We start from the raw sequence: 26,136 nt of genomic DNA, 5'->3' as shown, positions 1-26,136 counted from the left end.
CCCTTTCTTTGACTGTTCTGAGTCGAGCAAGATGAAGCGAATCATTCCAAATCGTTTGAAGAGCTACAATGGCAAGAATGACTCTCCAAGCCAGCCCCACAGCAGGGGCACAAGTCCAATGCGAACTCCTCCGGTGGAAGCTAAAGGCCTCGTCCTCAGGACGAACGTTATCAAGGGGCGGAACTTGGCTGCGAAAGACAAGGGTGGTACAAGTGACCCGGTGAGCTCAAAGCCATGTGAGACGGCACTGGTGAGAGACTAATTATGTACACTAGTTCCTCGTCTTAAACCTGGGGGACGCCGCTCAGACGACACCTTGTATCGCTAAGAATCTCAACCCAGAATGGCACGTCACTTTCGATATGCCAATCAGTGGCGAGCAAAATCTGCTCCTGGAAGCTATATGTTGGGATAAAGATCGCTTTGGCAAGGACTACATGGGAGAATTTGACGTGGCAGTTGAAGATGTTTTTGCCAACGGCAAGGCTATCCAGGAGGTCAGTTATGATTTGAGCAGAAATTGAGTCGAGCTAGCTAATAAAAGACAGCCAAAATGGTACAGCTTGAGGGCTAGAGGCAAGGGCAAGAGAAAGAACGCAGAGGTGTCCGGCGAAGTTCAATTACAATTCTCGCTCGCGGATACGTCCAATCCTTCTGCTTCGCCAGAAGAACTCCTACAAAAGCTCTCCGTTTTTGCGGCAGCTAGCAGTGACAGTGACGAGGAAGACGCTAGTGTCGACAGGGTGGATAGCATTGATGTTGATAGCGAAGCTGAAGGCGATAATGATGACCAGGAACCGGACACATCTGATGAGACAGATGATCTTTCAAAGCCAGAGAAAGCTGCAAAGAGAAAGCGCAAACTGAGACTGAAGAGAAAGAGTACAGTCCGCACCTACGAATTCTCTAAGGGTTCTGATTGTGTGGGCATTCTCTTCCTGGAGATCAATAAGATAACAGATTTGCCCCCTGAGAAGAATAGTAAGGGTCTTAACAAGCTCGCTTTGGTCTTTTCTAATTCTCCTCGCAGTGACCAGAACATCTTTCGACATGGATCCATTTGTAGTTGCGTCACTCAGCCGTAAGACCTACAGAACTCGTATCATCCGCCATAACCTCAATCCTGTCTTCGATGAGAAAATGGTATTTCAAGTTATGCGTCACGAACAGAACTACTCTATGAGTTTCTCCGTTGTCGACCGAGATAAGCTTTCTGGAAACGACTTTGTTGGAACTGGGAACTTTCCTCTTTTCAATCTGACGTCTGCTGCCCCTGAGGCTGACGCTGATACTGGCTTGTACAGCCTGCCAGATCCCCAAGAATCGTCAGTGAATCTCCTTCAGAAGCAATCTCGGTTTAAGCTACCGCTTTCGCGGTCGTCTTCTGCTCAAAGTCTTACCAAGCTTGCCAGACCCAGCCTGACTTCGAAGAACTCGCAAGCGTCCATCCATAACAGCCTAGCGGATATACCGCCGCTTCCCACTAGCGCTTCGATTGACAAGTCATTTCTGACGCCTACTACATCAGACCAAAGTAATCTTGCGACCGATAATGGTGACGAGGGTAACAGCATACATTCTTCTGATGACCCATTGATGAAGCCGTTCACTCTCCCATTGCTTCTGAAGAATAAAGACAGATGGGAGGATAAACATAACCCACAGCTCTTCATACGTGCTAAGTACCTGCCTTATCCTGCATTACGACAGCAATTTTGGCGGGTAATGCTTAAGCAATATGATACAGATGAGAATCACCGCGTTAGTAAGGTTGAGCTAACCACAATGCTGGATACACTTGGATCGACATTGAAGGAGTCTACGATCAATGGATTCTTTAGGAAGTACGCCAGTGGAATCGAAATGGGTGATCCCACACTTACCTACGACCAAGCTGTGATGTGCTTGGAGGACCAATTGCAGCTCACAGAGCAGCACAAATCCATGAGAAGCAGGATCAAAGCGCATCTTCCGAGCAAGATAGTAGAAAATGCCAAGCTCGTGACATCTCATCGCGATGCAGATGGGTCGAACCTAGCGAATGAGGATCCCGAGCAGACAGAAGTACCTGCACTTGCACAGCCCAATACTGGGGCACCTGGAGAAGAGGGTGAGCTTCTAGAAGACGACCTCGTAGATGAAGGAGGAGAAGAGCATGTCATCGAGATTCGGGAATGCCCTCTATGCCACCAACCACGTCTGAACAAGAAGTCGGACGCTGATATCATCACTCACATCGCGACTTGTGCCAGTCAAGACTGGAGGCAGGTAAACAATATCGTCATGGCGGGTTTTGTCACTTCTAGCCAAGCACAGCGAAAATGGTACTCGAAAGTTGTGACTAAAATATCGTACGGCGGATACAAGCTTGGTGCCAACTCTGCCAATATTCTCGTCCAAGATAGGACTACGGGTCAAATCAACGAGGAGCGCATGAGTGTATATGTGAGAATCGGAATTCGCTTATTGTACAAAGGGTTGAAGAGTAGGGATATGGAGAAGAAGCGAAGTAAGTGAAAGCGCTATTTTAAGGCACACGCTGACTTGCTGTAGTCCGCAAAATGCTAAAGAACCTGAGCTTCAAACAAGGTCGAAAATACGACGATCCAGCTTCTGCTCAGGAGATTCAGGGCTTTGTTAACTTTCACCAATTGGATATGTCAGAGGTCCTGAAATCTACGGAGGAGTTCAAGAATTTCAACGAATTTTTCTATCGTGAGCTTAAGCCAACCGCAAGGCCGTGCTCTGCACCAGACAACCCCAAAATCATCGTGTCCCCCGCAGATTGCCGTTCCGTCGTCTTCAACACTTTGGAAGATGCACAGAGTATCTGGGTTAAAGGAAGAGAGTTTAGCGTTGAGCGTCTCTTAGGCAAGGCGTACCCAGAAGACGCAAAACGGTACAAGAATGGATCTCTGGGCATTTTCAGACTTGCGCCGCAAGACTACCATCGATTCCATATCCCGGTGGACGGCATCATGGGTGAACCTAAGCTAATCGCGGGTGAGTACTATACCGTCAATCCTATGGCCATTCGATCTGCACTCGACGTGTACGGCGAAAACATACGGACCTGCGTACCAATCGACTCGGTCGCGCACGGACGGGTGATGGTCATCTGTGTCGGTGCGATGATGGTTGGAAGCACTGTGATTACACGAAAAGCTGGAGATAAGGTGAAGCGAGCGGAAGAGCTTGGCTATTTCAAGTTTGGAGGCAGCACAGTCCTACTGCTGGTTGAATCCGGGCGAATGCAATTCGACGATGACCTGATTGATAATGCTAATGGGGCGTTAGAGACACTGGTGAGTAATTCATTCCGTTCCTGAAGCTCTGATTGCTAACACAAGGTCAAGATACGCGTCGGAATGTCAATTGGCCACTCTCCTGAACAAGAGCAGCATCTTCCAGACATGCGAAAGAAGGAGGAAAACATCACGGCAGAGGACAGACAGGAAGCGAAGAGACGAATAGAAGGGAGCCTGGCTCCAGATGCGAAGCCACCACGGCCGTCAGCAATGCAGTGAAGAAGTAAAAGTACGGTCGTCTGTAAAGCCTTATTATGTAGCTGTGCATGGTAGAATGTGCGAGATGATTGATGAATGTAACGATTTTCCAATTGTAAATCCGCCTTCAGAGGCCATGAAGTCTTGGCACTATGAATGGGCTTTACTTATTTCAGACTAGCTTGACGCGAACCGTAAACAAATGAACTGGGGCTTCTCCGCTCGCCAACTACCAACTCCGCAAGAAATCTGGACGACGGCGACCCACTTTGCAACAAGCTTGTTCGATAACACCGAACTGCTGAATTCGATCAATTCAAGGTTATGCCGTTGAAGATCTAGTGGTGACCATTGTGAAGGGAGCACGTTACACCTCGCCAAGATTCTGGATTGAACATCAACACGCGACGCTGGACGACCAATTCTTCAAATCCTCAACGAAAAGCACGACGAGCCTCAATGACTGCCTACGCGACGCGCGCTCCGCTTCAACTGATTGAGAATCCACATATAATGAGTGATGCGCAAAGGCAGGGACGAAGGACCAGCTCGAGATTGGCGGAGAAAGAGGATGTCATACCGAATGGCTTACATCACGATTACGGATCGGTAAAACATAACCAAAAGCCTTCCACAGTCGGGAGAGGTACCAAAGCCGCAACGAATGGGAAGACTGCGATGAAGAGAAAACCTGGTGAGTGGATCATGCGCGCAATCATCAATAAATCAAGATGGAGAGACATGCAAAGAGGATATATCAGATTGGACTACAGGTGCTATGAGCACAAAGGCTGATTGCTCTGTAGCATATGACGAAGAAGACGAAGGTTTTGCTTTCACGAGGACACGATCAAAGAAAGCTAAAGCTGAACCACCTCAACCATCGATAGCAGAAGAGCAGGCGCCAAAACAAATAGAACCAACCACGCAGAGGCAGCCAAGAAAGCGGCCGGAAGATCGATCAAGTGTTGGAGCGCAGGTGTCGGAGCCTATTAAATCCACCCGCAGAGGCACTCGGAACGGTAGCGGTGAACAACAAGAGGAGGACCCACCTCAATTAGCAGTCAAGAAGAGGAGGAAGAGAGGATCAGACGGGTCGAAAACCTCCAAGGAAACTCAAGCACAGCTGGACGATGGATCTCTAAAGCAAGACCTGCAACAGGATCATACACAACCAATACAGATTGATTCTGACTCGACGAAGATAGCTCTCCCGTTTGCAGATACGCCAATAATACGGCGGAACAAACAGATGCGGCGAGATGCAAGTAGCGGGAGTCGACGCAGCAGCCTAGGTATGAGAGGTCGAAGGGCGAGCTCTTTAATAGATACTGGCAAATCGAATGGTAAGAGATTTTGGGCGCCTTTTTTGAACGCGAGAATCTGACAAAGTGCTAGCCCTTCCTCATGAAGAGGTCGAAAGCTCTCAATTCTACAAACATATTGAAAGTGAAGGTCTCAGTGAGCCACGGCGAATGAAGCAGCTCCTTACGTGGTGTGGGACGAGAGCTTTGGGCGAGAAACCTTCTTTTGGTGACAAGGAAAGGGATGCTGTTTTGGCAGGTATGCACAATTAGCCATGTCCACATTGATTCAGAAGCTGATTGAAGCTAGCACGAGAGATTCAGTCTCAGTTACTGAAAGACTTCTCCGCAAAATCGGGGCTGTCAGATTGGTTCAGCAGGGTATTTACTCTTTCACAAAATCTGTAAAGAAACGTCAATTGACAGAGTTCACAGGATGATGCACCTCGAGCACCATCACCACCGAAGCCCAATCCTAAAAACATTGCAAATGAATCAAAGATCAAAGAATTGGAAGACCGATTAACACGGTAATACGATTTCTCCTACCCATTGTACTTCTCCACTAATCATTTTTCCACGTATAGACTTAAAAGTGAGCACGACGCTTACAACGAGCTTCTGAAACCTCATCCTTTGGCAAACGCCGTCCTGCCACCTCCCACTTCAGCTTCGGATCCTACAACACTCGATTTGTCCCTGCTACCACCATCGCAGCGACCGCACCTAGAGTCCCTCCTCTCTTCACAAGCTTCTTCTACAGCTCCAACATCCTCGGCTCCCCGCCGGCTTCAGTCGGTTCTCTCAAATTTGGAGCCCACGCTTGACACTTTTGCCGTATCTGTGCATGCGCTGAGATCTTACAAAGAGGTTGCAAGTGATCTAGCGGACAACATGCTGGAGAAGTGTACCACTATACTCGAAGATAGGGACAGAGAATGTGTAAAAAGAGCAAACGACGGAGAAGGAGGTGAGGGAACACGAGAAGTCCTCAGGGGACTGAGCAGGGTACTAGAAGAGCGGTAACAACCAGTGACGAGTCGGACCAAAGATTTTGGCAATCTGAAGGAATACTTTATGTTTTCTAATGACGTGAGAATAACTGTTGATTACGGGTTGAAGACGCTCAGTGGGGTCGCGAGTATGTAGCATTTGCGAAACCTCTTCTGTACATATCGTACGCGATTGAGCGAGGACAAATCATCTTAGGTTGCTGCATGTGAATTTTGCGAGTCTTCAAGCGCTGATTATCCGTAAGCATACACGTAAGGAAACCCCTCCCTTTTGATGGCGCGGAAGGTTGCTCCGCATCCGTTCGCCGGAGCATGACCTTGCTGGCAAAGGATCCATGAGTCAAGGACGGGATCTTATATTAGTACGATCCTTCCCTCGACTTCAGACCTCCGTTCTAAAAGACTTCTACCATGTTGATTGACATTCAGTGACATTTGGCCCCAATTTGCCTCCGTCGTCCAGACGGGGAAGGAGGGCATGTGATCGTCCAAGTCGCCAACAACATGGGGCCGACATTTCCGTCAGTCGCAAGCTACGATGATTAGCGCTTTGAGCCAACTCTCCCCTCTCTTGGCTGTCTCGTCCTCCAAAGAAACCATCAATACGCGAGTCTGACATGCATCAATCAGAAGAAACGAGGACTGGGGAAAGAGCACGAAAGGCGAATCCAGCAGTGAGGTGTGGTAGCCAGAGGTTGCACGGAAGATTCTTCTGGGATTCTAGAAGTTTGCCTCTATCGGCGGTTTAGCCTGAAACAGCCTTCGAGAATCGAGATAGCCTTGCGGGCAATAGAGAAAGGGCGCTGGGCGTTGGGCGGTGGCTGATGGCAACCTCCACAATGACCGATGCATTCTCTATCGTCAAGGCTAATTCTTGTCAAAAGCCTAGGAGGCGCTCCAGCCAAGCATAGGAACAACAAAGAGAGAGTCCACTAGGGAATATTCTCGCAAAGTCTATCGTTAGCAGGTCGACTGCCTCCTCAGGAGCGAAGAGTGATTCCACTCCGATGATGAGAACACCGACAAGTTCTCTGCCCTCCACTCCCAGTCCAACAATTCGTCAAAGCGGGCCACTCGCTGCGAGTTTACGACCGTCTCACCGGCGACGACGTGGCCCTCTAAGTCACCCGTCGGCTTGTACCTTCAATCATCATGGTCTACCATGCAAACGCTAGACAATGCTATCAAAAGTGGACCTATCCCAACGTCCCAAGACCCGACTATCTGACTTTTCCCCACAAGGCAACAAAATGCCATGCTCCACTCAGCCAATCAGACTACGAGCGCAGATGGCCGAAACTAGTTGAGGTACTTGCAGAAATAAGCAAGAGACCGAATCATCATCCCGTCCGGGTACCAAGGGTCCGAAGCCCCTCCACCCTTTGTTCATTTTAGCCCTCCTCCTTTCGTTGGTGACGAGATCCATTGGTACTAGGGCGATGCAACAGATAGCACTGTGCCATCGATGCAACCCAACTACTCTAAAAGAGCCGCGGTATTTGGATCGTCGCCTAGCTTGGCCAAGGAAGAAAGGGAAGCGGGGAATCGAGGCTCATCGTCAGGCCCCGGTAAACATCAGCAACAGAGCAGTAAGATGGCGAAATGCATAGACGCCTTCCTCAACCCGGAAGGTTCCCACGAATTGTACCACCCTTACGTACAATTCTACTCGAGTCTGACATGCGATTGGGGTTACGCAAAGCTCTCCAGGTGATTATATTGACAGATCCATCCCCACACGCTTCAAGAGTGTCAACCGGCATATTTGACTTAGCCTGCGACTTGTGTCCTGCCTTGCCTCTTCTTATTCGCTAGCGGGCGCATTTTCAGCTAGACGCAACCCAAGGCGGAGGGCGTAGCTCAGACCCCTCGTTAGTCAAGACACGCCGAAAGCCTGGGGCTCAAGCTCAAGCTCTAAAGCTTCAACTTAAAGATCAAGGCTTCCCCTTCTCCCCTGGGTCCTCTTCCCTTATCATACCCGGCGACGTTGCGCCACCTCTTACTTTCTTTATTTTCTATCTCAAGAGCGTTGTTATCACGCCTCATCGGGGGTGTGAAGCAAGGAGTGGTCGCTTCCTGATCGGGTTACCCCTCTTTGAGCAAGGACCCACAGATACACCACCTCTTCTTCGACCCATCACTTTCCAACTACTACTTTCCACTGCTTCAATTCACAATGGACAAAGAAGCGTACAATATGGGGAAGCTTAGTGGTGACTCGCCGGAGCATGACGGGCGGCATGATTCTGCCAACATTGTGCATGAGAAAGGCGTGGCGATGGGAGAAGCAGCGGATTTGTATGGTGATCTCGAAACTGCAGAGGATTATGGATATGTATCCAGAGGGTATGTGCACAGCATCTAGTGGCTTACGATCTGCAGAGGCTGGACATGACTGACAAGAACAAACAGGCTCAAATCACGACACATACAATTCATCGCTCTTGGTGGTACAATCGGAACTGGTCTCTTCCTCGGTATTGGGAGAGCCTTCACACAAGCTGGCCCTCTGTCCCTTCTCCTTGGGTACACCTTCACTGGTATCGCTATCTTCGCTATGATGATGTCTCTCGGTGAGATGGCAACATGGCTTCCATTACCTGGCGCAATCCCTCAGTTCTGCGCTCGCTACGTGGACGGCTCCGTTGGTTTTGCTGTGGGCTGGAACGTAAGTCTCTCTAAACATCCCCCGCGGGGCGTGGCCATACGAAGACAAGCTGACTCTCTTGAAGAACTGGTACCAATCCGCCATCACACTCTGCGCTGAAATTTCTGCAGCCTCCGTCGTCATACAATTCTGGGAAGGATCGCGTGACATCAATGTTGCAGCGTGGATCTCTATAATTATTGTGATCATTCTCTTCCTCAATGTGTTCGCGGTCTCTGTCTACGGAGAGGCCGAGTTCTGCTTTGCGTCAATCAAGATTATTACCATTGTCGGTTTGATCATATTCGCCTTTATTATCGACTTGGGCGGTGGACCGAAACGCGACCGACTCGGCTTCCGCTACTGGAACCATCCAGGGGCTATGAAAGCATTTGTAGCTGACGGCGCAACGGGTCGCTTCCTCGGTCTCTGGTCTACACTTGTGAATGCCGCTTTCTCTTACGGAGGTGTTGAAATGGTGGCCGTTGCGGCCGGCGAAGCGGAAAATCCAAGACATAATATCCCCAAGGCTGTGCGGAGAGTCTTCTGGCGTATCTTGTTCTTCTACGTCCTTGGATCTCTGGCAATTGGGGTCTTGATCCCATACAACGATGACAGGCTGTTGAAGGCACAGGAAGGTTCGGGTGACACAGGCGCTGCCTCCCCGTGGGTCATTGCTGCGTACCGCGCTGCAGTGCCCATCTTACCTAGTATCATCAACGCGGTCATCTTGACATCGGCGACTTCCTCCGCCAACGCTTTCCTTTACACCGGATCAAGATATCTGTATGCTCTAGCACAGAACAGGCAAGCTCCGCGCTTCCTGCTTCGATGCACGAAACGGTAAGCACTTTGCTCTCCTCTGTTCATAAATCTCAATTGCTAACGATAATCGCTTACAGGGGTATTCCCATCTACTGCATCCTGATCACTGCCTCAATCTCCCTCTTGACCTACATGTCCTGCTCTTCAGGCTCCGCCACCGTCTTTACGTGGTTCCAAAACCTAACTACAATCGCCAACCTTTTCACCTGGATGTCCGTCTCGCTGGCTTACATCAAATTCCACGCTGCACTGAAAGCTCAAGGGATTGACCGCAGTCTACCGTTCAACCAAGAGACCAACCCGAATGGCCTCGTTTTCCGCTCACCTTTCCAACCATACACTGCCTGGTTCAGCTTGAGCTTCTTTGCGCTCGTCACGGTGTTCAACGGCTTCTACGTTTTCCCTTCACCAACGAGGAAATTTGACCGAGACGGGTTCATTACAAATTATGTCGGTATTCCGATCTACTTTGCACTTCTGATCTTCTGGAAGGTGTTCAAGAGGACAAAGTGGGTGAAAGCAGAAGAGGCAGATATCTTTACCGGGAAGAAGGCGCTAGATTCGGCGGTCTGGCCTGACCGTGTGCCGAGAAACGCCCTGGAGAAAATATGGTTCTGGATTGCTTAGTTTGAAGCCTTTTTTCATTGCATTTACACGGATGGCTAGCTGGGTTGCTGTAACTTTTTCACACGATCGATTGAGCGCTGAACACGGCCCGGGAGGGCCTGGAGGGGATGTGATCGCATTCGAATGGCTCACGCCGGGGGTGGTGGACGAGGATAAGGCATTTATGTATGAGGTGACGAAGCAGATATGAAGGGTCGGTATCTAGGAAGAGAATTAGTAGGGGTGAAAGCAGTCTAGTGATCAAGATTACTATCCCAGACCAAATAATTGTTCTGAAATTCACTGAACTCAACGATCCACAGCGACGATGTAACTTTAGAGTTGACAGATGGTTGGAATAATCCTTGTCTGCGGTGAGCTGACGTGCGTTAGGCGCCTTTTGAGCCCGTTTTACAAAGCCTTTCTTCGGTTTTCCAGGTCCGCAACGCGTATGATGTAAGCAGTCCGGAGTAATTGCACAAGGGGCTCAATATTGCTTGTAAAGAAGTAATGCTCCGATCAGTCGTTACGATTTCGTTCGCTCCAAGCCAATGCATCAAGAGCATGACCAAGCACGTCCGGACCATGCATTTTCGGGATTGATCCACGTCAGGGCGGGGTCAGCACCCCCGAAAAAGGCCCTCCCTTTCTGCGCATTCTACGACAACTACCAAGTATCACAAGTCTAACTGCTAACAATTGCCTACAAACTACAAATACAAGATGGAAGGAATACATGGCGTGGACGTAAGCTGGCTGCATCACTCACCAAAAGGTACATCCTCTACCGTCAAAGCCCGATCAATCAGCGCCAATGTCGAAGCTTCTCACCCACCATGCGAAGCTTTGCTGACCCTTCATAGCAGACCGCAATGCGCATAATGCAGCGACCCAGGCTACAGATGCAGACGGCAGCCCAGCGCATAAGACAGCATCTGCTCCACAGAACCACCAGCAAGATACCTCTCCCAAAACGAACGGTATTACCTCCACACCTCATCAGTCGCATACTCACCGACCTTCGCTCTTACACCGGTCACAATCTGAGAAAGCCGAGAAGGCAGAGTCTCCTCAGATTGTCCCTAAAAGCCAAAAAGACCAGAAGCCGTCGGGTCCGGGACGAAAAAGCTCATGGGTTTCTAGCATCAGCTCTAGATTCTCGAGTTCGAAGCAACCGTCGACAGAGTCAACCGAGGTTTCAACGTCACCGCCTTCAAAACCAGCCAGAAGCCCATCAATAGACCACTCAAATCCGTTTGGCGCCGCCGTCTCTCCAGGCCAGAAGGATGAGAAAAAGAACACAGAGCCTCTAACTATTACCCCACCAAACTCTCCAGGAAAGAGCCATGGCTTTTTACAAAGCGCGATGCGAAGATTGTCTGCCAGTGGTAGCTCTTCTATTGGGAAGCCTGCGGGCACTGGCGCGGCTTGTGCTCGAAAGACCATGAATATTGATCCGTACCGGGAACGATGCCCATTGCCGGACTTGGAGCAACAAAAGTTGAGACGGGTTGCTTTTTCAGTGGATGTCGAGATTGCTGGATCGGCACAATACCCGGGCGCCGAAGTGGAACCGCATGTCAACTCGCTTTACATCGATGGAGAGCCTCAGCGGAACAAGCCTGAACGTGAGGATGAGGATAAGAAGCAGAAGGATCAAAAGCATAAAAGGGCGGAAGGAGACGCTCTCAAGGGTCCCTCGCCGAGTCTTGTAGGAGACAAGGATGTTGAGAACGCAGACAAGAATTCCAATATCGGACCAGTATCAGATGGCACAGTAGATCTACAGCTAGCGAATGGGGAGGAGAAAGCCGAGCCAGCTAAAAAGAAAGAGAAGAAAAAGCGATCGGAAGAGGAGCGCAAGCAACGGAAGGAGAGAAAGCAAAGGGATGCTCTTGCTAAGGGCAAGATCCCGGCAGAAATACATCGAGAAGGTAGTGATAGTGGGAGCTCAACACCACCTGGCTCTCAGACCCCACCAAAAGCACAAGATCGACCGACTACAGATCCTCTGAGAATATACCGCCGATGTTGTCAGCTTCGAGAAACGCCTGTTCAGAAGCGGATTGTCGAGCAGATATCTTCACCTTCTGCTTGTTCCCAAACAGAGCCAGGTGTTCTCTCCAGCCTCGATCTCTCTGGATACTGGATGCAGCTCCCTGACGTGATCACCCTCGGTGATTACTTAGCAGTCGTGCCCGTCAAACGCTTGAGTCTGGAAAATTGCGGTTTTGGAGACGAGGCTGTACGAGTCATTCTTGCTGGTTTACTCGGAGCCAAAACACCAGAGCAGGCAAAGTTCAACAGGAAGTTGGGGAAGAAACATCCGGACAAAGCAAAAGGTGTAATGGAGACACTCGGGGTTATTGAAAAGCTCAATCTCAAGAATAATCCAAAGATTGGTAAAGAAGGGTGGCGGTATATTGCCCTCTTCTTGTATCTGTCGAGGTCGCTAAAGGCCATTGATCTTTCGATGATACCATTCCCACCACCGCTTACAAAATCAGACAGCGCTAAATCACACAGCGACCATCCAGTCAGCCAAATAGACTTGCCAACGATGTTGCATGACGCAATCAGTACGAGGCTAGCAGGTGATCATCTAGAGGAGTTGGTCATGTCGAAGTGCAGTCTCAGTCCTGAATGTGTGGGACACATTGTTGAAGCTGTCATCAAATGTGGTGTCAAGCGACTTGGTTTGGCTAGCAACGATTTGACAGAGGAAGGCTTTGATCATGTGCTTCGATATCTGAGAGCAGGACAGTGCGAAGGACTTGATATCGGTGGCAACGACGTACGGAGATATCTAGAGGCCCTCACGGAAGTTCTAAATGATCAACATCCGCTCATTGCACTGAGTCTTGCAGATTGCAAACTAGCTCCATGCTCTCTCGAGCACCTCTTCCCATCTTTGATACGACTGCCCAACTTTCGATTCCTCGACCTCTCTCACAATCGCGATCTTTTCACGACGAAGCCATCCGCAATCAATACTATTCGTAAATATCTACCCCAATTCCCGATTCTGAAGCGATTACACCTTCTTGATGTTGCAATGACACCTGAGCATGCGATTGCGCTCGCAGAGGTCCTACCAGAAAGCAAATTGCTAGCCCACCTGAACATCCTCGAGAATCACCTCCTCGCTCCATTATCCGAGGCAAAGACAGAGACAGCTCAAGAAGAAGCGTGCGCCTTCTATGCATCCTACATGGCGGCTGTCCGTGTCTCCGAATCAATCATATGTGTAGACCTCGAAGTCCCGAGTAACGAATCTAGCGATATCGTCAAAGCTTTGGCGAAGCAAGTCGTTGCATACTCTCTGGGAAATATGGAACGCATGCCACTTGCCGAGACTACAGACTCTGCAATTGCAGCAATGACTGAACCTCACGGTAGCGATGAAGACAAGACTGTACCTGACATTCTCCTCCATCTAGTTGGACACATGGACGGCTATCAAGAAGATCATGACGATGACGAGCCTGCGCCAGACAACGACTACATCGTTGGAGGCACAGGCCTAGTCAAAGCTCTTGATATTTGTTTGAAGAGAGCAGGTGAAGGAAGGATGGGATCATCCACCGACCTGCAATCAGCAAGCGGCACAGGTACCCCTCAAGCAGTTCTACAACATAGTGAGGTAGCCAAAGGCAAAGCGAAGGAAATGTCCAAGAACCTGCTCGAGAGCGCCCGCAAAATCCGCGCCAGACTTCAGCCCGCTCTCATCAAAGAAGCTCGCGCTGGGAATGGAATGGATTATCGTAAGCTTTGCCCCCACAAACATCTCTCTCTCATCTATTCCATTCCTTACTTACAAATACCAGACCGTCTCAAATTCCTCGACACAACACTCGAAGGCATGATCCAGCGTTTCGAAGACGAATACCCCGAAACCCGCCTCCCTGCCTCTCCCTCCACCCTCCCCACCGACATCTCCTCGCCGCCACCCTCTTCACCACCCACGTCATCCCTCTTCCCCGAAATCGACGCCACAGCCACAACCTCTATCGTCCACCACCCCACCACCAGCTTCTCCTCCCGCCGTTCTTCCTCTCCCGGCCTCGCATCCCGGCAAGCTCAAGAAGAAGGCCGCATGCACCGCATTGGACAGCGCCTGCGCCGCGAGATTTTCAAAACCGACGCCGAGACCAACAGCGAGGGCGAGGGCGCTCTCCTGGATCGCACGGGCAACGAATCCGACCCGCCCCATTTGCAGGAATTGAGGGGTAAGCTGGAAGAGTTCGAAGGGAGGGAGCTGGAGGAAAGGATGAGGACGCTGGGGGTCGAGGGCGTGCTGGGCGCTATTGGCGCTAGTAAAGAGGAGTTGGAGGAGTTGGAGCGAAAGACGAAGATGTTGGTTGAGGAGGGCAGGGGGGAGGGGGATGAGGAGGCGTGCAGGCGGTGTAGGGAGATGAGGAGGATTAGGGAAAGGGTGGAGGAGATTTGGAGGGAGGAGGTTGCGAGGGATTTGGAGCGCGGGGGTTCGGGCGTTTTGAAGTGATGCTGTTTTTTATGATGCTATGCTTGGGCCGGGGGGTTAGGGGTCTGTATGTTCTGAGAACGGGCGAAATGACTTGGGTTTGGGGTTGTATATGCTGCTTTTATCCTAGTTTAGTTTACATACCCCGGATTGCTTGTTTTCTTGTAGCGAGCTTTATGGGTGTGAATTCATTGAACTTTTACTCTCCTCAACATGCCTGAGTCCCTTACCATCTCCATTGAGGCATCGTGAGAAAGTTGTCCGTGCTATTTGGTCTACAATGGGAATTGTTCGGTTTCCTGATTCGGTCATTTTGAAAGTCTACCATCGGATTGGTTGGAGTTTCTTTCCGGCGCGTGACAACTTCTTGCCGGTACTTTTATCTACGTTTTCTGCTGGCTTCTTTTGCCAGCCCGGGGAGAACGTTTGACCTAGGCTGTCTATTTTGGGCATATATTAGTAATTTTGTTCTGGCTGAAGACTACGCACCTTGTATGAATCATTAAGATTATGGGTAGGGAGAGGGATGGGATGGACGACAGTCGAGGTTTCTGTTTCTGTTAAAAGAGGGGGAAGGCGATGGGGGGAGGGGGTGGCATGGTGGTGGAAAGGATAACAAGAAATACTGTGTCTATTTCGTAGGAGACGGCTAGAATGTGACAGTGTAGCTACACATCTAGCTACCATCGAGAATCTTCAGACCACGTCTGTTGTCCGTGTACCGGCGGCGAGCATTCACAATTCCCCTTGGACCCAAGCTAAGGACCTGCTCATCTGGACTTCTTGAGCAAAGCCTCGCGCTCCTTTTTGCCCATATCCTGTACTCTGTCTCACAAATCGCCCTTCACCTTTTCAATCTTCGCCTTGACCCTCTCTCTCCTCTCGTCATACGTCAGCTTCTTCGTCCTGTATTTCTTCGACTCCGCTTTCCAGTAATCCTTATCCTTCTTCTCCCCATCCTCCTCATCATCCTTCTTCCACGGATCCTCCCTAATCGCCTTGTGTGCCTCGGTGTACACCTCCTCCAACCCATCTGCCTCCACCTCATCATCAATATACCCTTGAAACTGGCTCTTATACCGCTCCTCATCATCGTCCGCAAGCGTCTCCATATACTCCGCCACATGGCCTCCGAAGATATACTTCCTCAGCGTCTCAGCGTCCAGCTCCTTGCTCTCCAGATCATACCCTGGAAACCTGTTTTCTGAATGCGGCACGAAGATACCACCATCGCTTGCACCCTTCATAGCGCCGAATACACGAGCACCCGTAGACGTGCGGGCTAGACCAACGTCCAAGATCACTTTAAAAGGACGGCGCTCTTCACCATCGACCTCCGCCGCCTCTGTCAGGGCAAACTCCCCATCCGCCTCCTCCACGCCCGTGAAACTCTCCGCCAAGTCCAATTTACTCAGCGCCCGTCTCGCAAGCAATAGTCCCGTGGCGTACGCGGCCGCCCAATTCGCAAGACCGTGCTTGATGCCATAACGCTTAAGTTCGTGGGCGTAGGCGGCGCAGAAGACCTTGTCACCGTCGATCTCGGCAACGATGATTTGCGTGATGATGTCTTTGTTGGTGAAGCGGACAACCATGCGGTATTTCGCGGCATTGTATTTGTTCTTTGCTTGGCTGATGAGCCGTTTGCGGGCGTAGTAGTCGGTTTTTCCTTCGCGGCGGCGACGGTATTTCGTTTGGTACCGGCTGTGGGGTAGATTGTTAGTGAGGTCGTTGTGAGTAGGGAAGGGGATAGGGAGAGGGTGTAAGAGGGTAAGACGAATGAGATGGAGGAAGGAGACAGACCTGTAGTACGCGCTGTTTTTGACCAGCTTGGTGAAAGTCTAGAGGTGCCATGTTAGCTTGTCATTCGAGCTTAAAGCAGGGTTCCTGCTTATGGAAGTAAAGGATGATGCAGTGGGAACGTCAGAGGAAGCCTTACCATCTTGATGGCCTTTCTGTGCTGGTAATTGTCAACTCAACACGATGGAGTGCTCGTGGTGGTTAGGAAATAATTTTGGTGGGGTGGATTTTGTGTGCCTCGTCCCCCACCAAAAAAGCAGAAGCGAGCAAAACCGCATCTGATGTGAATTCTGTAGGGTCTTAGGGGAAGGGCAACGTAAATGAATGCGAAAGATTGCTCAAGTCTTCGATAGATCGTTTTGATTACCTATCTACCGAATTCTCTGGTTCTACACCATGAGGGCTGAGGGAGCCTCTTGAGCTTCAGTCCCCTTCGAAGCCACATCCAATGAACACATTTCCAGGGCTTCGTCTTCCAGGATGCCCATCAACATCACTTTCAATTCCGAATTGACCTGCAACACCAGTTGTCGCTATGTACAACATTACGAATTAAACATTGACACAATAATAAGATAAATATGGGGTATAAAGCGTCGCATATATGCGTAGGTGATCCAAATCCAAGAATAGGTATTAGATATCGAAGACCGCTAAATAGATAGTGAGGTATCACATCATCATCATGAGTTTAGTTGTCCGCCGTTCAGGAAAGCGTCTGCCGGCGCCAAAGCCAAGTCCACTGCTCGGCATTTGTGCCGCTCTGAAAGCGTGTTGCTCACAGAGGGTTCGGCCTTTCCACTCGAAGAAATCGTCCCTTAGGATCTTGTGGCATTCTTGGCAGGTGAAGCAATAGGAGTGAAATTTTCTGCTTGTCTCAGTCTCCAGGTACTGTCCTTCGATGCCCCTGTCACAACCCTGGCAAAGCGAGTTGTTCAGCTCGTGATAATGACGAGAGCAGTATGGATGGTTTTTGAGGACATAAAAGTCCGCTGTCAAAAATGGATTGCCACATGTAGTGCACACAAAGCAGCCTTTATGATAGCGTCCAGTCAGACGACCATCTGCTGAGCTGACAGACTTGCCTCTAATAGGTTCGTCGCAGCCTCGGCATATTCCTTTATCTGGGGGCCGGAAGCGTTGTGGTGGAGGTGGACACGAGGCGACTGTTGGGAGAGCAGGCCGCGACGGTGCAGGTGAAAAGTGAAAATGGTCAAGAGAACCTTGTGAGCCAGCACTGGAGATCATGTAATCGTCCGGCGACGTCTGCTGAGGACTGGTCTGTTGCGCTGGATGTTCATGGGGTTCAATCATTGGGACGGTAGGTTCGGTAGACAAAGATGGAGCCCGAGAAGGATATCTCAATCCCTGACGATCAAACTGCGATTTGAAAGGAGGCGGATATGGTCGCGATTCTTCAAAGGGCGGAGCAGTTCTTTGCCTCTGCAGTGGTGGAGGACCATGATCGAGCTGACCCATTCGAGGTGCCTGATCAGGAGCAGAAGGCCTTCGAGTTCGTTCTGGCGAAGGTGGATGTATTGCCAGAGGTGGATGATTCTTTGGAGGTTGAAAAGATTCTTGTGTTGGCGACTTCCTTTCGACATCAAATTGGAAGCCGCTGAATGGATTATCATTACGAATATCTTCAAAAGCAGGAGGCTTCTGTCTCTGGGGCGACTCTTGTAAAGGGGGCTCGACCTCGAACTCCCTGTTCTTACCCCAGAACTATAAGACCCATTAGAAGAGGTTGATTCATTAGGTGTATGGTTTGATGTCTCGGAGGCATGATTTGCTTTTTGAAAGGCTGCTGGAACAGGTGGAGGATCCTGTGGCGTGGTCTTAATGCCAAGCTCATTCGGAGTTGGTCTGGTTGATGCTGTTGACGCTTTTCGACCCCGGATAGAGCGTGATGACTTGAATGAGCTGGAACTGCCAATGCTATCCAAAGGAGCCATTGCTGCTGTGACAGAAGGTCTCGGCTTATGAGTGTATGGGTGAGGTTCCGGAGCCTTTCGCTCAGTACTTGGTCGCCGTTCAGGTGATTTGTTGTCATCGCGTCTCTCCGTTGGGGTCTCGTCCGAATCCTGAAGACCAAAATCAAAGCCTTTCTCTTGTCCCTCGTGAGGCAATGTTGGGCTATCCTGCAAGGTTGTATCTCGGTTTTTGAGCTGTGATGGAACCGCGGGTACATCTGGTGCATCCATTGCGTATCGCGAAGTTGTACTCGATACTGTAGATGTCGATCGGACTCGCGTATAAACGGAGCTGGAGGCTGAAGTCTTGCGATTGTGTGATTTCACGGTCAAAGCACTCGTCGGCCGAGACGAAAAGTCTTTACTACTTCCCATTGATGGACTCTTTTTGTGCCCCTTGAGAGCAAGACCCTCGCCAACATCCTTCTTAGCACTGAAAGGGCCTGTCGAAAGACCGTTGAGCTTTTGCATAGTCTTGCTCGTTGCAGTCACCGAAGTGTTTTTGGAGGGTGGCTCTATTTCTTTATTTTCTGGTCTTAAGGGTAAAGTCTGAGTTCTTGCGAAGGATGGTTTCACTTCCACTGGTAAGGTTGGGGTAGTGCTACGTGAACGAGTCGTAGGAAACGTAGGGAAAGCACCATCTTGAGGAAGTGAGATATTATCAGATGGCGGTCGCGAGGGCAGTGGAGATGTTTGACTTCGGGATGGTGGCAGGTAAGGAGATCTGCGGCCAGATAACGACGGGACAGGTGAGGCAGTTCTAGGACTACTTTCTCCGCTGCTGGTAGTCGAGAAGGGTAATCTGATGGAGGATATCGAGTTTGCTGTGGGACCTGGTCAGCAATCTCCAGCAGGCCGCCTTGGGTGTCACTCTTCAACCTACATGTCCCAACATTTTGGAGCCTGGGCGGGGGCTGCCGATTGGCACTCAACCCCAATGGTGATTTCTTGCGCGGCGAGAAAGGATCGCTGAGTACATCGAGGCGGGCTGCAGGTGCTGGAGGTACTGGGACGGATCAGTCAGATTTGTTGGGTCGCAATAGGTGGAGACGCCTGCAATTACCCTTTGAGCAAACATGATCTCCCAGTTGGGAAATCGGGATATCGACACTGCAGTTGGAGCATTTTATCGTGGGTAGGATGGTAGACACCCTGACTTCCGCCATGACCGTTCTATCATCGCCTCCAAACGCGCCTGAGCTGTGGAATGTCCAGGGACGCAAAGACGGATATTTACTGCGCGTACTGGCAGTGTTGGGTATCTTCCTGTACTCCAAAGATCATGATAACATTAGGAATATCAATTGTGTAGTCACAAAATCACACAGTCCATCGTAGGCGCTGGATCGAGGGAAAGGATTGTCGTGAGAGCGTTCAATTCGTCGATTGGTTGATCTAGGGAAATGAATTCAGCCTTAAGAATTAGTGAGGATTAAAGAATGTATTGGTCTCCTAAAAATGAGTGACGTCGATCAATGAATGGAAGGGCAAGTCGAAGCCTGACCCTGACTATCACTTGGAGTAAGTGAGCCTTTGAAAAGACAAGAAGCAAAGGAGCGTGTGTATGGGGACGGAGAGCAGCAGGTGGTGAATTTGAGGTCGCGCGATACAGCGAAATTGGCTTAAGCTCCCACCCTAGGCTCAAACAAGAAAAGCCACCATCGTTAGCCGCACCTTTAGCCGGGCTTGGCATCCCTTTTCTCCTTTTCTTGCACGAGTCCAGCGCCGTCGTCGCCGGATGCAATTTCCCCCCCGCCTGCAGCTTAAGGGAAGCCCATGATCTACTTCCGTATGATGGGATACCAACATTCCCATATGTCTCGCCAGCACCGACGGCATCAACCATATTGCTCTGGCAAACTGTTGGGCTACTCAATGTTGTCACACCGCAAAGTTGCATGACATATGCGCTCTTGACGCCAAATTCTCTGCCACATGCAAGAGCGGGACACATCTTGACCGCTACAGATGCCTCATTCCGATAGGTTGTTGAGGGTCGGGGCCTTCTCTCTGGTTCCTGACGATCTCTCAGCGCATGCGACCCCCTGATAGCCGTGCGCTCTGAAGGATTCAGGGGACTGCCAAAATGTGCCGCATGCCCCACAGCACCCACCCACTGAGACTTATGTTATCAGGGCATTGGAGCGCAACCTTTCGTGTTCTCGGTAGAGATCTCGTCGGCACCATGTCGGTGCTGTATTCCTCACTGTCAGTTGGCTTGGCACTCGTGCATCTCTGTGCCGTTACAAGTTGACGCATTCGTCCCTTCCGAGGTCGGAGGCCACTTCATTCGCCCTGGTAGCGAATGAACACAATGATGGGCCCGACGACGACGAGGATGGCATCATACTCGATATCTCAAGTCATTTCCATTGGCCTTCCAGCCCTCACGAGTCCCATTGCACTCGACAATGCAGGTGAATATCTGCCTTGTTCTGACGCAATTCATACACGATACCACTTTTTAGCTTGGGCATCGATGCTTCTCACAATGATAGTCTGAGCATTTGCTGCCAGTTGGTTACCAATCTTTCCAATGAATTGCCTTTGCCCTAGACTAAACGCTATCGATAGCGTGCTTCGCAAGAAAGTGGGGTGTTCGATCTCCACACAATAAAAACGTCCATCCTCTTCGTACTTCCTCCATATCCTCGTTCATGTGGGAAGCATCTGCATAATTTCGTCAATCCTCACCTGTCGACTATATCTTCTCTCCGGATCGCACGAGTTGCGATCACGAACACCGCCAATACGTATTCCAATCTATTAAACTCGTCAGTAAACCCCACCAGCAAGAAGCAGTAGACCCAGATGATCAATTGCTGACAAGCATGCTCTACAGAGTGCACCACCCGTTCAACGGAGGCCGACGCTCTTCCTCTCCAGGCGGAGCATCGGACTCGCCCTACGTCAAGTAAAAGACTTCTCGACTCTCCAAGGATTACCAATCACCGAGAGACTTGATCAGTCCTCGCAATGGCACCACATGCTGAACTCTCCAATGGGTATTCCCATATCTATGGGATTCCCCCTCAAGAGAACAAGGACCTGTTGGAGGTTAATTCTCCCAATGTGGTCTATACAGACCGAGAGATCAAGAGCAAGTATGTCTACCATACAACTGCGGTCTCCAAGTCTGGCGGCAGATACGTTGCCACGCCGAAGGAGACTGCCTATGACTTCAAGGTTGAACGGAAAGTGGGGAAGGTAGGCCTCATGTTGGTCGGCTTAGGCGGTAATAACGGTTCGACCGTTACTGCCAGCATCATTGCCAACCGTCGTGGTTTGACCTGGGACACTCGCGAAGGGCCTAAGACTGCCAACTACTATGGCTCAGTCGTCATGGCGTCGACCATGAAGCTAGGCAATGAAGCGAAGACTGGTGACGAGATCAATATTCCTTTCCACGACGTCATGCCTATGCTTCACCCTAACGACCTGGTCATTGGAGGTTGGGATATTAGCAGCATGAACGTTGCCGCAGCCATGGATAGAGCTGCTGTGTTGGAGCCCTCTCTAAAGAACCTTGTTAGGAAGGAGATGGCCGAGATGAAGCCGCTACCTAGCGTTTACTATCCGGACTTCATTGCTGCTAATCAGGGTGAGCGCGCCGACAATGTCATCGAAGGATCCAAGGCTAGCATGGCTCATGTCGAACACCTTCGAAGCGATATCAAGTAAGTTTCCTGTAGTCAAATCCTTGCCGATGCTCACGTATCATGTAGAAACTTCAAGCAGAGTCATGGCCTTGACAAAGTCATTGTGCAATGGACTGCGAATACCGAGCGCTTCGCCGATGTCGTCGAAGGCGTCAATGACACAGCCGACAACTTAATGAAGGCCGTCGAGCAAGGTCATGCAGAGGTTTCACCCTCCACCATCTTCGCCATTGCATGTATTCTGGAGGGTGTCCCCTTCATCAATGGATCTCCTCAAAACACCTTCGTTCCAGGTGCTATTGAACTTGCTGAGAAGCATGGTGCCTTCATTGGTGGCGATGACTTCAAGTCTGGTCAGACGAAGATGAAAAGTGCCCTTGTCGACTTCATGATCAATGCTGGTCTCAAGCTCACTTCCATTGCCAGCTACAACCACCTTGGCAACAATGATGGCCTGAACTTAAGCTCCCAGAAGCAATTCCGATCCAAGGAAATCTCCAAGTCCAATGTGGTCGATGACATGGTTGCTGCAAACAGTGTGCTCTATGAGAAGGACGAGCATCCCAATCATACTGTCGTCATCAAGTACATGCCGGCTGTAGGTGATAACAAGCGTGCATTGGATGAGTACTATGCCGAGATTTTCATGGGTGGACACCAGAGCATCAGCATGTTCAATTCTTGCGAGGATTCCCTTCTGGCATCACCCTTAATCATTGACCTGGTGGTTGTGGCTGAGATGATGACTCGTATCTCTTGGAAGCTTGAGGGCGACAGCGAGTACAAGAAGTTCCATAGCGTGTTGAGTGTGCTTAGCTATATGCTTAAAGTATGCGCCATCCATCTCAACTAAGCCCTGGCTAATCAATGACAGGCTCCCTTGACTCCGCCAGGCACTCCTGTTGTTAATGCACTTGCCAAACAGCGCAGTGCATTGACCAATATCTTCCGTGCCTGCATTGGTCTTCAGCCTGAGTCCGACATGACTCTTGAACACAAACTCTTCTAAGATGCGCAAGTATGGACTTGGCTGAGAGCTGCATTTCGGGTTTTGTCAAGTTGGAGGCTGCAAGAAGTGGATAATGCGTAGAATCATTGCCTCATGATCAAGCCACATTCATTGAATCATTCACCATCGTCGGGAACGGTTAGTATTGGTAGGTCCGTGACGATGCATGGCGGTAGGCAAGCATTCTTTCCCGTCCTTAGATCACCTAATAAATCTCGTTCTGCCGCCTCGACAATTCTCGTTTGCTTCATGACGCTCTGCACATAGCTGTCGTATGCATTGTTCCCTGTTCAGTCCATCAGAGACAGACTCGCAGCAGCTGCAAAATTGAGCGCCTGTGGAAGCCCACTTGTCCAAGCTGGGTCAAAGCCCTAGTTTCGTTGACGACACTCTTTTCCACAACCCAACTATTGGCATATTGAACACCAACAAAGTGACCTATACCATCCCGTGATGTCTGCTCAAGCATCGTCCATTCAATCGTACTTTCAGCGGGAGAATTGCAACCCAGGGACCGGCATGCAGCGGAATACCACAGCCGGCGGTGATTCTACTTCCAGTGCCAAAGGACCCACACCGAGTGAGAAATGGCAGCCTCGCTCCCAATACACTGAAAAGCAAATCCGCGATCTCAAAGTAGGGCCAGGCAACGTCTCGGTGACTGGTAGAGTGGTAAACTTCTATGAGCAGACCAGCAGGGGCAAGTCACCCCTCGCCGCAAAGGGCTCCTTAAAGATTGTTGTCAAGGATGACTCTGGTGCAATCACGGTAAGCTTGTCAAATCTCGTTTCCGGGCAACCTACTAACATTCGTGGCCTCCTAGGTCAAGCTGTGGTACGCCAACAAGATTTATGCTCTCAAACTCGGCGACCTCGTCACCATCTGGACTCACCATATCTCGAACCCGGAAAACTCCTCTCCTACCATTCAACACGCTTCACTAGTGACATCGATGTTTCCGGAACGGGACAATACTAGTTATTTTCAAATTCAAGGGAACGTTCCAGGTTATTCAGGCAAGACGCCTCTCGGATACCGCTTCGGATTTCCAATGCCTGGCTTGGTGACCCTCAAAAACTTTATCGATGGTGCTCATGAGGTCACAAACATGAGTATACTGGTCTGCGTGAGGAGTATTGGAGTCATGAAGAACTGTAAGCAGTAATCTGTGTTTGACAGTAGACGAAACTAACATACAGCAGTCACAAATAAGAAGGGTCAGCCCATTCAAAACATCTCCGTACACCTCTTCGATCACACAGCTAGCATCACTCTCACCTTATGGGGCAGCTTAGTCGCGTCTACAACAGCGTGGAAGCCCTCAAGTACCGTCCTAATGATCACAAACCCCGATTTCCGTGGTGATCACAAGCCCACCATTGGTCTTCGTAACGAAACCTGTGTCGAGGTTGATCCTCTTATGTTTGATGCAACGTGGCTAGAGGATTATGCACAGAAATTAGCCAAGCATGAATGCGTTAATCCTCCATTTCCTCAAGGTGGTAGGTGACGTCTCCCTTCTAAATGACTTATGCTGAAGTCTCTACAGTATTTGACTTGAACGCCATTTTCGCGTCTCCACAAAGGGCTTTCTTCACAGGCGAACAGCTTAGTAATTGGTGCGTCTTTCCCTGTCCTATATCCATTCTCATAGGAACTTAGGTGCTGATATCTCTCAAGGGTAAGAATCGCCCCGGACCAAAAGATCACCGGCTACCTCGTCGTACGCCTCATGGAGCTGAACATGGACTCACTGCATAAGCAGAAGAGGCTCTTATGCGCCGAATGGTATGACTTTCTCATGACCTTCCCCCATCCCTCATCTGCCCTCCCCACAGTCCTACCCTGTTGTCTGTTGCCTTCTCCATCCCCTCCTTATGGCTAATCTGCCTTATTAAATCATGTGCTAACGGCTCTAGCTGCGGCATTCCCCTCTACTCCTCCTCAACCAGCCGTCTCCAATGCTCCCATTGCTTTAATATCGTCGCGCTCCGCCCAAACCCTAAGATTCTCGGCCGTGTGATCGACGAATCGGGTGCCCTGGACGCCAGTGGCATGATTTTCAGTCCTGCAGCCTGGCTGCAATTGTTCGGCAGAGATGCAGAGGGGCTGATTGAAGCCTGGTCCGGGCGGGGGGAGGTAGGCAGATACTTGGAGTCGAGACTCCTATAGCTGAATTTCGCTTTGCTATTTAGCTGGGACGCCAGCGTAGGGAAGCTCTACGTGCTTCGCTTGACGGTTGTTTAAGTGGCGACGAAGAAGAGAAGGTAGATGCTTCGTCTATTATGCCTGCAAAAGGCACGTTCCATAGGTAGCTAATTAAAATAAGACTGCTATTCCTAAACTTTATATGGTTTCTGATTCTTGCAATGAATATTAGATGTTTGAGAGGCTAGCGAAGCTAAAGAAGGAGGTAAGAGCGACTCCTGCAAAGCGAAGGTATCCTTTGTAAGCCTTAGATCTTTTCGACGATATATAACTATCCTTTTCTATAAATCTGCCTATATCTGTAGAGCCTCTAGTAAAGTAATACATAAATTAATACCCTCGTTAGAAGTGAATCCTCGACCTATGCGTAGGTTACTTCTTCTACTCAAGAAGGTGTATATGGCTGCAGCAGCAATGCTATCTAGAAGAAGTATTTATGTATTACTTAGACATTGCATTTGCAACCCATTCTTTACCGTAGAAAAGAGAACTTTGACTATTGCATAGCTGGGAACAGGGATTGAACAACGTCTAAGCGGAGTAGGAACTCTAGAATAGACGTATTTAGAGAGGCAAAACGGGATGTAGGGACGGCGGTGGCGTTCGGTATATAAAGAAGGGGGCAATGACACACTTTGGAGGGTGGAAATGAGGTATTGCGAGGGCATAAAGGGGTCAAGAGACGCTGCTTATGCTTTATGCATATTGGAAATAGAGGAAGTAGCAATGCTTCAATAATTAACTTTAACCTCTATATTATATCGCGTATATAATCTATATCCTCGATACAAATTTCAACGCCGGAAGAGCGCCCGCAAAAGTCTCGTAACTTGACTCGATACAAGCGTGGAAAAACAACCAGGAGGGCCGGGATTGTAGGTGTTGTAGTGGAAAGGGACAAGGAAGTCAGGCTTCTATTGATGCATGTTCCTCACAAGCCAGGTCTTTGCCCTTTGGCAGTGTTGAGAACATCGCTGGCTCGTTGGATTGGCGGCCTTATTTGGCTTTGTGAGAATCTGTTGTTCTCTTGTCTTTTTTGGGTTTGTCGAGATCATCGGGCAGATTGGCGGGATATCGTTTCGATTGTTTTTCGTTGTCAAATTGGC

General features: G+C 49.8%; 7 protein-coding genes across 7 annotated transcripts; 5 read left to right on the top strand and 2 right to left on the bottom strand.

Annotated features, from left to right (window-relative positions):
* Positions 1-31: 31 nt before the first annotated feature.
* KY384_008138 (uncharacterized protein) lies at positions 32-3,527 on the top strand (the record flags this gene model as incomplete). Its single annotated transcript, XM_044816627.1, has 6 exons — positions 32-220; positions 276-497; positions 549-981; positions 1,031-2,509; positions 2,554-3,305; positions 3,357-3,527. The coding sequence occupies 6 exons, from the start codon at positions 32-34 to the stop codon at positions 3,525-3,527; spliced, it is 3,246 nt and encodes a 1,081-aa protein (XP_044665992.1).
* A 438-nt stretch (positions 3,528-3,965) lies between these two features.
* KY384_008137 (uncharacterized protein) lies at positions 3,966-5,836 on the top strand (the record flags this gene model as incomplete). Its single annotated transcript, XM_044816626.1, has 6 exons — positions 3,966-4,200; positions 4,313-4,852; positions 4,905-5,069; positions 5,121-5,191; positions 5,246-5,340; positions 5,398-5,836. 6 exons carry the CDS (start codon positions 3,966-3,968, stop codon positions 5,834-5,836), a joined length of 1,545 nt encoding a protein of 514 aa, XP_044665991.1.
* A 2,163-nt stretch (positions 5,837-7,999) lies between these two features.
* Positions 8,000-14,405, top strand: KY384_008136 (uncharacterized protein; the record flags this gene model as incomplete). Its single annotated transcript, XM_044816625.1, has 8 exons — positions 8,000-8,169; positions 8,236-8,491; positions 8,556-9,313; positions 9,373-9,906; positions 9,962-10,087; positions 10,225-10,268; positions 10,768-13,665; positions 13,729-14,405. 8 exons carry the CDS (start codon positions 8,000-8,002, stop codon positions 14,403-14,405), a joined length of 5,463 nt encoding a protein of 1,820 aa, XP_044665990.1.
* Positions 14,406-15,214: 809 nt separating this feature from the next.
* RPL5 (60S ribosomal protein L5) lies at positions 15,215-16,323 on the bottom strand (the record flags this gene model as incomplete). The annotated part of the gene is made up of 3 exons (XM_044816624.1): positions 15,215-16,085; positions 16,185-16,222; positions 16,321-16,323. The coding sequence occupies 3 exons, from the start codon at positions 16,321-16,323 to the stop codon at positions 15,215-15,217; spliced, it is 912 nt and encodes a 303-aa protein (XP_044665989.1).
* Positions 16,324-17,233: 910 nt separating this feature from the next.
* KY384_008134 (uncharacterized protein) lies at positions 17,234-18,625 on the bottom strand (the record flags this gene model as incomplete). Its single annotated transcript, XM_044816623.1, is given in 3 exon segments — positions 17,234-17,245; positions 17,259-17,885; positions 17,900-18,625. The coding sequence occupies 3 exon segments, from the start codon at positions 18,623-18,625 to the stop codon at positions 17,234-17,236; spliced, it is 1,365 nt and encodes a 454-aa protein (XP_044665988.1).
* Positions 18,626-21,130: 2,505 nt separating this feature from the next.
* On the top strand, positions 21,131-22,822 carry KY384_008133 (uncharacterized protein; the record flags this gene model as incomplete). Its single annotated transcript, XM_044816622.1, has 3 exons — positions 21,131-21,831; positions 21,880-22,642; positions 22,688-22,822. 3 exons carry the CDS (start codon positions 21,131-21,133, stop codon positions 22,820-22,822), a joined length of 1,599 nt encoding a protein of 532 aa, XP_044665987.1.
* A 453-nt stretch (positions 22,823-23,275) lies between these two features.
* Positions 23,276-23,987, top strand: KY384_008132 (uncharacterized protein; the record flags this gene model as incomplete). The annotated part of the gene is made up of 2 exons (XM_044816621.1): positions 23,276-23,590; positions 23,646-23,987. The coding sequence occupies 2 exons, from the start codon at positions 23,276-23,278 to the stop codon at positions 23,985-23,987; spliced, it is 657 nt and encodes a 218-aa protein (XP_044665986.1).
* Between the last annotated feature and the right edge of the window lie 2,149 nt (positions 23,988-26,136).

This window comes from Bacidia gigantensis (assembly GCF_019456465.1).
Source record: "Bacidia gigantensis strain McMullin 20006 chromosome Unknown contig_295, whole genome shotgun sequence".
Taxonomy (NCBI): Eukaryota; Fungi; Ascomycota; class Lecanoromycetes; order Lecanorales; family Ramalinaceae; genus Bacidia; species Bacidia gigantensis.
The sequence above is the reverse complement of the archived record's forward strand: the minus strand, read 5'-3'. Positions and strand labels throughout refer to the sequence as shown.